At 47.4% G+C, this 8,929-nt stretch overlaps 1 protein-coding gene across 1 annotated transcript in view; it reads left to right on the top strand.

Moving 5' to 3' along the window:
• Nucleotides 1-1,717: 1,717 nt before the first annotated feature.
• The window catches only part of SLC2A5 (solute carrier family 2 member 5), a gene marked incomplete at both ends in the record, with an annotated part of 33,405 nt that continues 26,193 nt past the window's right edge, over nucleotides 1,718-8,929 (top strand). The window contains one exon of the mRNA XM_079697038.1: nucleotides 1,718-1,771. Coding sequence (XP_079553164.1) covers nucleotides 1,718-1,771 — 54 coding nt within the window. The remainder of the gene's footprint in view (nucleotides 1,772-8,929) is intronic.

Here is an 8,929-nt window from a genome sequence, read left to right as displayed (position 1 = left end):
CTCCCATAGAGTCGGCCCAGCCTGTTGATAAGACTAAGCCGTGCACTGCTTGCAGAATAAGGAAAAGCACTCCCAACAGGGCCTTAATAGGGTCTCAGAGTGGGAGGGACATTTAGTGGGATATTTAGCGAATTTTTTTTTTTTTTTTTTTTTTTTTTTTTTTTTTTGCCGCACAGCACAGCTGGCAGGATCTTAGTTCCCCAACCAGGGATCAAACCTGTGCCCCCTGAGATGGAAGCATGGACCCCTAACGCCTGGACCACCAGGAAGTTCCCTTTAGTGGCATTTTTGAAGTGTGGTTTAAGGTGGGTCTTTTAATGTGCTGGGGATTAGGCAAGGGTCATGACATCCCAGTTTTGCCTCCGTGGGCACAGCGGGGTAAGAATCTGGAGGTGAAGAATTTAAAGAGTTTTGGGTGTAAACTGTCACGATGCTTTCTGTTAAAGAATGCATCGTTTCTTAAAAGTTCTTGGAGGGAAGTAGAAGTTACTTGTGGAAACAAAAAAATGTTGCCCACAATTCCAGTTCTACAAGGAAGAAGTCATTAGCCCCTGACCTATAGCATACCCTGAAAGGAATTCAGGATGAAGTACTCTGTGTTTTGGGCACATGGGGCCCTAGATAGTTAAGATGCATGTCTAAGAAAGAATTTTGATGACCCCAGATTCTATGCACCTTCCCATGCATAGCAAAGCACTAAAATCATTAACTGGAGATATCTGTTTTCTGTGATTAGCATTAATCTTTTAACAAGATGTAGGCTTGGCTCCATGTATTTCCCAGTCAAAAAATTTCATATATATGCTCCTCCAATACCTCTTTCAGAGCAGTTTCTCAGAGCTCTCTGAGAGGCTGTATCCTGGGCCATAGTCATCAGTAAGATACTGAATAAAACTCAACTCACAGCTCTTACGTTGAGCTCTTATTTTTTTCCAGATGACACTTGCAACTTATATGTTTCTGGGCCAGTCTCCTGGGAGTAGTAAAGTGATGCTGATGAGGGCAGCCACGTCTTCACCCAGCCATGTCTTGGCAGACAAACCATGGTCCAAGAAAGGGGGTCAGGAGAGACAGGTGTGCGAACAAAGAGGGTCTGGAAGGAGAGAAACTGGGTCAACCAGGCCTCTGCCATTCCTAATGGTGTCACTCTGGGCAAAGAATTGTGACCTCTCTTAGTCTTGATTTCATCTAAAAAGGAAATAATAATGAAACTAACATGAGACCCAGTGCTTAGTACAAGGACTGAGCCAGAGGAAAGCTCTACAAGACGCAGCTGTCATTATTCTCCGTTAACTTTTCTTGTGTTACCTAAGACCCCTGAAGGGTCGACTACTTCCTGCCCCTCCCCCACAGCTGGATCCTCCCCTCTGCTTCCAGTGCCCCAGGCCCAGCTCCAGATGGAACAATCTCACACCTACTCTTGTCGGGCAGTCCCTATTTGACAAGCATCTGGGGAATCTCCCATGACCATTAAGTCAGAGATGGGAGCGGACTCTCCCTTTCGCTAACATTTTCTGCAGCTTCTCTTCTCCCCGGCACCCAGCGAATCGCTGGATTTGCCTGGACCCGTTGCATCTGGGAGAGCTTCTCTCAAATACCAGCAGACAGCGTTTGTCTCTTCCCTGTCTCGGCACCACCACCCCAGGAGGAAAAGCAGACGGGGAGCCTCGGGCGTCGGAGGGCAGGTGCTGTCTGAAGTTAACCAGCCAGCGCCATGATGAGTGACATGAGTGACGAGGAGAGCACTGGGGACACTGTGTCAGCCCTGGGGGTGAGTCCGCCCTGGCTGGGCACAGATCCGAGAGACCTCGGGGCTGGGTGTCCACGGGGAGTCGCCGATGCCACGTTCAGGAAAAGCGCAGAGCAGTGCTTCTGACTTTCTTGAGAGCCGGGACCACCCGGGGTTCTGGTTAAAATGCAGGTTCTGGGGCTTCCCTGGTGGCGCAGTGGTTGAGAGTCCGCCTGCCGATGCAGGGGACACGGGTTCGTGCCCCGGTCCGGGAAGATCCCACATGCCGCGGAGCGGCTGGGCCCGTAAGCCATGGCCGCTGAGCCTGCGCATCTGGAGCCTGTGCTCCACAACGGGAGAGGCCACAATAGTGAGAGGCCCGCATACCGCAAAAAAAAATGCACGTTCTGATTGAGCGGGTCTGGGGTGGAGTCTGAGAGTCTGTGAGTCTGTATTTTTCACAAGCTCCCAGGTAAGGCGGCTGCTGCAGACCTAGGAGACCTAGAGGAACTCTGGTTCCGGGGGCTTCAAAAGCGGGGGCGGATGCTTGCAGGGCTTGGCTTCAAGGAGAACTTGCGTGGCCCGGAAATACCTACTGGGCTTCTGGCTTCCGTTATATGTTCCTTAAGACCCCAGGCTGGACACGTAAAATGTATTCTCTGGTCCTGGGGCGTCACGTAGCACTAGATCCTGTGGGATGCTGTAACCGTTCAACAACCGACCAACTGGAGGCGGCGGGGGCCTTGGTTTACAGCCGGTGCTGATATCGGTGATGCTCCCACTGAGGTTCTTGTCAACTGACTGTAGGGAATAGCGTGCGCTTCCGGGGAAAGTCGCTCATTGTTTACAGCACACTTCCCCCTGGCACAGCGCTCTGCCCTTGTACTACCTTTTTTTTTTTTTTTTTTGCGGTATGTGGGCCTCTCCCTGCTGTGGCCTCTCCCGTTGCGGAGCACAGGCTCCAGACGCGCAGGCTCAGCAGCCATGGCTCACGAGCCCAGCCGCTCCGCGGCATGTGGGATCTTCCCGGACCGGGGCACGAACCCGTGTCCCCTGCATCGGCAGGCGGACTCCCAACCACCGCGCCACCAGGGAAGCCCCGTTGTACTACCTTTGAACTTAAAATTCTGAAAGTTGTAGGTAACTGATGCTGGAACTCACACAACTCAACATCAAAAAAACCCAAGCAACCCAATTTAAAAATGGGCAGAGGATCCGAATAGACATTTTTCCAAAGACATACAGATGGCCAACAGGCACGTGAAAAGATACTCAGTATTACTAATCATCAGGGAAATGCAAATCAAAACCACGATGAGATATCACCTCACATCTTTCAGAGTGGCTGTTATCAAAAAGACAAAAAATAAGTATTGATGAGGATGTGGGGAAAAGGGGACCCTCGCACTGCTGGTGGAAGTGTAAACTGGCCCAGTCACTATGGAAAACAGTATGGCGGTTCCTTAAAAAATTAAAAATAGAACTACCGGGGCTTCCCTGCTGGCGCAGTGGTTGAGAGTCCGCCTGCCGATGCAGGGGACACGGGTTCGTGCCCCGGTCCGGGAAGATCCCACATGCCGCGGAGCGGCTGGGCCCGTGAGCCATGGCCGCTGAGCCTGCGCGTCCGGAGCCTGTGCTCCGCAACGGGAGAGGCGACAGCAGTGAGAGGCCCGCGTACCGCAAAAAAAAAAAAAAAAAGAGTAAATCCTAAGCATCCTTATCACAAGGAAAATTTTTTTCTTTTATTTTGTACCTATAGGAGATGATGGATGTTCACTAAATCATTTCATGATGTACGAGAGTCAAACCATTATGCTGTACACCTTAAATTCACACAATGTTGTCAATTACATCTCAATAAAACTGGAAGGAAAAAAGTCATAATTTTCACCTTTTATCTTGAAAATTATCCTTTAACACTATTAACGTAAGGTCACTAACCCCAGAGTCAGAAAGAGATGGGCAAAGTAGCATATTATTCTAGAGTATTCCAGCATTTATTCCCTTGCTTTTACTAGGGAGAAATTCACATAAAATTAACCTTTTTAAAGTGTACAGTTCGGTGGCCTTTAGTACCTCCACAGTGTTATATAATCACCACTCTATCTAGTTCCAAAACATCTGCATCACCTGCAAAGGAAACCCCACACCCATTAAGTAGTCACTCCCCATTCCCCTCCCCCCCCAGCCCCTGGCAACCACCAATTTGCTTTCAGTCTCTATGGATTTACCTTTTCTGGATTTCTCATATAAATAGAATCATACAGTATGTGACCTTTTTGTGCCTGGCTTCTTTCACCTAGCATAATATTTTCGAGGTTCATGTAGCTTGTGTCAGGACTTAATTTCTTTTTAGAGCTGTGTAATCTGTTGTGTGTATATATCACAATAATGTTTATCCAATCATCCATTGGTGGACGTGTGGGCTGTTTCCACCTTTTGGCTATTGTGAATAGCGTTGTTATGAATATGCATATACATATATTTGCTTGAGTGCCAGTTTCTTTTTTTATTCTTTTGAAATTAAAATATATCTAGGAGTAGAATTGCTGATCATATGGTAATTCTGTTTAACTTCTTAAGGAATCACCAAACTGCTTTGCACAGCAGTTGCACCATTTTACATTCCCACTGGCAACATACAATGGTTCCAGTTTCTCCACATCCTTGCTCATGACATGGCTGAGCCTGGATGACATTATGCTAAGTGAAATAAGACAGTCAAAAGGACAAATACTCGACGATTCCACTTATAAGAAACAACTAAAGTAGTCAGGTTCATAGAAACAAAAAGTAAAACAGAGGTTGCCAGAGCTGGGGGGAATTATTGTTTAATGGATATAGAGCCTTAGTTTAGCAAGATGAAAAAGTTCTGGAGACTGGTTGTACAACAGTGAATATACTTAGCACTACTGAACTGTACACCTAAAAAAGCAAATTTTTGTTATAAGATTTTTACCACAGTTTGAAAAAAAAAGAGTGGTCTACCCAAGGTAATGTGTAACCAACGAAGCCACTCGGGTCCCTGAGAAGCCTTGTGACCCCCTGGCTTTCATGCATTCTGTCCATGATTCCCAAAGGTCACTCTTTAGTGCATGGGCACTCTGATAGGTGAGGTCAAATTCTATTCTTGGAAAGAAAACTTAGGAACCTTGTATCATCTCTGAAGTTTACTCACCAGGTGTGTCAACATGATCCACAGCCTTTCTGCCTTGGGGGCATCTGATAAAATCTTGGACTGTGGAGCCAGACAGTTTGGATCAGGCATGTTTTCTCCCTCTTCCTTCCACCCACGTTGCAGTTGGGTTCTGATGGCCAGAATCCAGGCAGGCCTGGGTGAGGTGTAGCTGGCCCCACTGGGCACTGGGCTTGGGAAGTCTTGTGTCATCCTACCAGGCCCCCTGCAACAGGAGCGCTGCCTGTGTAGATAGCTGGATGCATGCCGGGACCTGCTAATTACTTCTTCCTTATCTACACCTGGAATGGGGATGACCCAGAGCTGTCTCCTGCCTTCCCACCCCTCCCTCCAATCAAGCAATCCACACACACTCTGCACCTTGGTAGCAGCCTCATTTTGTGCCCTCCGAGGCACGTGCAGGCACTTCTGCTGTAATGTGATGCACATGTTCTTAAAGGACCCCACTTTCTGTCATACGGCACATAAATAAATAACAGGATTTAAGGGGGAAATAGGGTTGGGGCAGACCACCACACAATTTTAAATCTGAACACAAACAAAAACAAATACAGCCCTAATGAAAACAGCAGCCTGGGTAAATCTCCACTGACATTTGCACCCAGCAGCTAGGGGGTTCTCACTTTCTCCTTTAAAATGAGTGTTCTTAGGCCATTCGCTTCCAGTTGAGAGCCATGTCATCACTTTTTTTTTTGCGGTATGCGGGCCTCTCACTGTTGTGGCCTCTCCTGTTGCGGAGCACAGGCTCCGGACGCACAGGCTCAGCGGCCATGGCTCACGGGCCCAGCCGCCCTGCGGCATGTGGGATCTTCCCAGACCAGGGCACGAACCCTCATCCCCTGCATCGGCAGGTGGACTCTCAACCACTGCGCCACCAGGGAAGCCCACGTCATCACATTTTAAAATCTGATTTAGGCTGTAGTCAAAACAAACAAATACATACATATATATATATATATATATATATATAGAGAGAGAGAGAGAGAGAGAGAGAGAGAAACATGTCTTCACAGCTTCTTCAAGGGTAAGAGTCCCTTCCCATTTTCTGTCCTAACAGACTTTCAGGCAAATGTTTGATGGTTATATCAGTAAGAAATGGGTTTGGCCGCAAGTGACAGAAAATGAAAAAGAGGAGTGTTTTTCTTTCATGGAAAGTCCAGGCAGTGGTCTGGGCTGGAGCAGCACTTCAAAGGGGAAGGGGCCCAAGCTCCTTCCATCTTCTTGCTCTGTCCTGTGTGGCCTCAACCTGTGGTCCAAGCTGGTGGCACCCGTATTCCAGGCAGCAGGGTGGCAAAAGGAACAAAGAAGAGAGAAAGGTTCTCACAAGACAGTACGTGACACCTTCGCATGTGTTGCTTTAGAGAGAACTTGTCATGTGTCCCTGCCAACCACAAGGGTGATGGGAAACCTAGTCTTGCCTTTGGGCAGCCTCAGGTCCTGCCCCAAATTCTAGTACTAGAAGGACTGGGCAAATGGATTTGGGGATGGGTTGGGGGAGCCACAGCAGTCTGTACAATAGAGGCCCACGACAAAACTTTAAAATTCCAGAACATTCCTAGTAGAGATGAGACCAAGAGTGACTTAAAGTCCTGGTATCGTCTGGTCTCAGAATGATGCCGAAAACTCGGTATGTGTGCGCCAGTGCCAAATCTCGGAGACAGAGTTTTGGATGAAGTAGAAAAGAATGGCTTTATTGCTTTGCCAGGCAAAGGGGGACACAGTGGGCTCGTGCCCCTCACAAACTATATGTCCCAACCCGGGAGGATTTGGTGAGGAGTTTTATAGCTATAGTTCAAGGATGGGGGTGCTGATAAGATTAGGGTGTGTGCAGGACCTGTACTCCTTTAATCTGGCCTCGGGTAATCTGATGAGCTTCTGTGGTTCCTTTAATCTGGCCTCATGTGGTCTTCTTGAAAAGCTTCTCTGGACTGAAGAATGCTGACATCTTCCATTTGTTGGGGGTTTTAGTTCCATAAAGAGCTTAAAGATATTGTCATGTGTATCCCTCGAGGCGAACCAGGACCCTGCCCCAAGGCCGCACTATTGTTTCTTGGCTGTTCCTCCCTTGTCTCTGCATTCCCTCCGGTCCCTGATTGGCAACTGTTCAAATCTGCCCTTTGGAACTGAGGGACGGTCATGGAGGCTGGAGTTTGTTCCCTACAAACAAGAAAAGGGGGACACAGAAAGGCTTCCGTGCCCAAGAGCACCACAGGGTCCTGCTTGGTTTCAAGAACAGCCCGGGGATTTGCCGACCTGCTTTGTGATGCTAATTCAACAGCTTACATCCTGGTTAAATTTTCCTATACAAACTTTTTTTTCTAATTCTGAAAAGCTTCATTTGCAGATAGACCATTTTTATTTTTTGTTTTATTTTAAAAGTAATACAAAAATCCTCTTAATTCCCCTTGGTGTCAATCACCTGGTTTTGTCAGTTTTACAACCTAAATATCTCTCAGATGCATTTGCTTCTCTAATCTCTGCCACCACGCAGGTCCAAGTCACTGGCATATTTCACTTGCTCTGCAGCAAAGAACAGCTCCCTCTCCTCTTCCCCAAATCCACTGGTCTCTTGTCCCCTCATCAGTTCTCCTCTAGGCAGCCACAGTACACTTTTCAAAACACAAATCTGGTCACCCTCCACCCTCTAATGCCTTCTTTCTGCTCCTAGAACAAAAATGAAGCTCCTTCACATGGTCTATAAGTGCTAAATATAGTCTGGCCCTGCCTACCTCCCCAGCCTCCTTCTCCATCCAGCCTTCCTTTCCACTTTGTGCTCTTCAGCTACACGGATTGCAATTTCTCTCGTACCACAGGGCCTTGGCACATACTATTCCCTACCTGGAAGGCTCTCTCCACCACCCCATCCCCACCCCCCACCTCTGCTTAGGTAAGCTCTATTCATGCTTCCTTCCCATCTCAGCTCAAGCTCACTTTTTTAGGGAAGCCTTCGCTGACCAGCCCCCCAACCCCCTTCCTTAGAGTCCTTTTATAGTTATAAATTCATCAGTGTATTTATCTGACTAAATTCTGCTTAACTGGAGTCTAAGCTGCTTGAGGACAAGGCTTTTTTTTTTTTTTTTTGCACCCTGTTGTATCCCCCCTCTAGGACAGTAGTAGACTCAGTACATATAAATGTAAATATATGCTAGGATTGAAATCATTCCTAATCTCACATCCCAGAATAACCACTGTTTTCAGATTCTGATAAGTCTTCTAAAGTCCTGTGCTAACATATTTATATTTTATGTTAATAATAACGTTTAATAGTAATAATATATGTTAATAATAATGATTTGGGAATTGAGATCTGGGACCCAAATCTTCATGTCAGAATCCTTGCCAAGCAAGGATTCTTAGCAAGCATTTTCCCCATTGTGACAGGTTAGAGTGGACCTAACACACAGCCCTCTAAGAAAGAGGAAAATTCGCTTTGGGTCCTTTTCTCCCTCAATGATAAAATCCTGATATAATTTCCCTGTAATGAACCAAACTGTATGGAAGGTGGGAAAGAGAAAGTCAGGAAGGCCCTAGCAGAACCCGGGTCTGGTCACTTTCCTATTACTTTAAAAGTGATTCTTTGTCTCTCAACAGAGGTAGTTTCAAGCACGGGTCCGTTTCTTGGAAACATTAGTACGTGTTCCTGTGACACACCTTGGCCTGCTATGTGCAATTAGCCAAAATATCCTTGGGTTAATCAGTGTTGTTTATTATTGTCATTTTAAACCCCAAGGCAAAAATAGGTTTCAACTGTCAGGTCCCCTTCCTAGCGCAGGCAGGACAGAGACAAGGGCAGGGTGGGGAGAGCGAGGGCCAGAGATGGGACACTCTCTCCCTCCCCGCCCCCGTTTTCAGCTCCCGCGGGTAATAAATAAACGTGGAAAGTTCCCAAAACCAAAAAGACACTTGCAGTGGGCGAGCCCGGCCCACACACCTCAGGTCGCCCTGACGCTAGGGTCCTGCAAGACCCCATCAGGGACAGTCCCTGCCTCGGACCAGTGGGCCAC

The sequence above is a fragment of the Hyperoodon ampullatus genome (genome assembly GCF_949752795.1).
Source record: "Hyperoodon ampullatus genome assembly, chromosome: 2".
Lineage (NCBI taxonomy): Eukaryota > Metazoa > Chordata > Mammalia > Artiodactyla > Ziphiidae > Hyperoodon > Hyperoodon ampullatus.
Note: the sequence above shows the minus strand (reverse complement) of the source record. Positions and strands in the feature narration are given on the sequence as shown.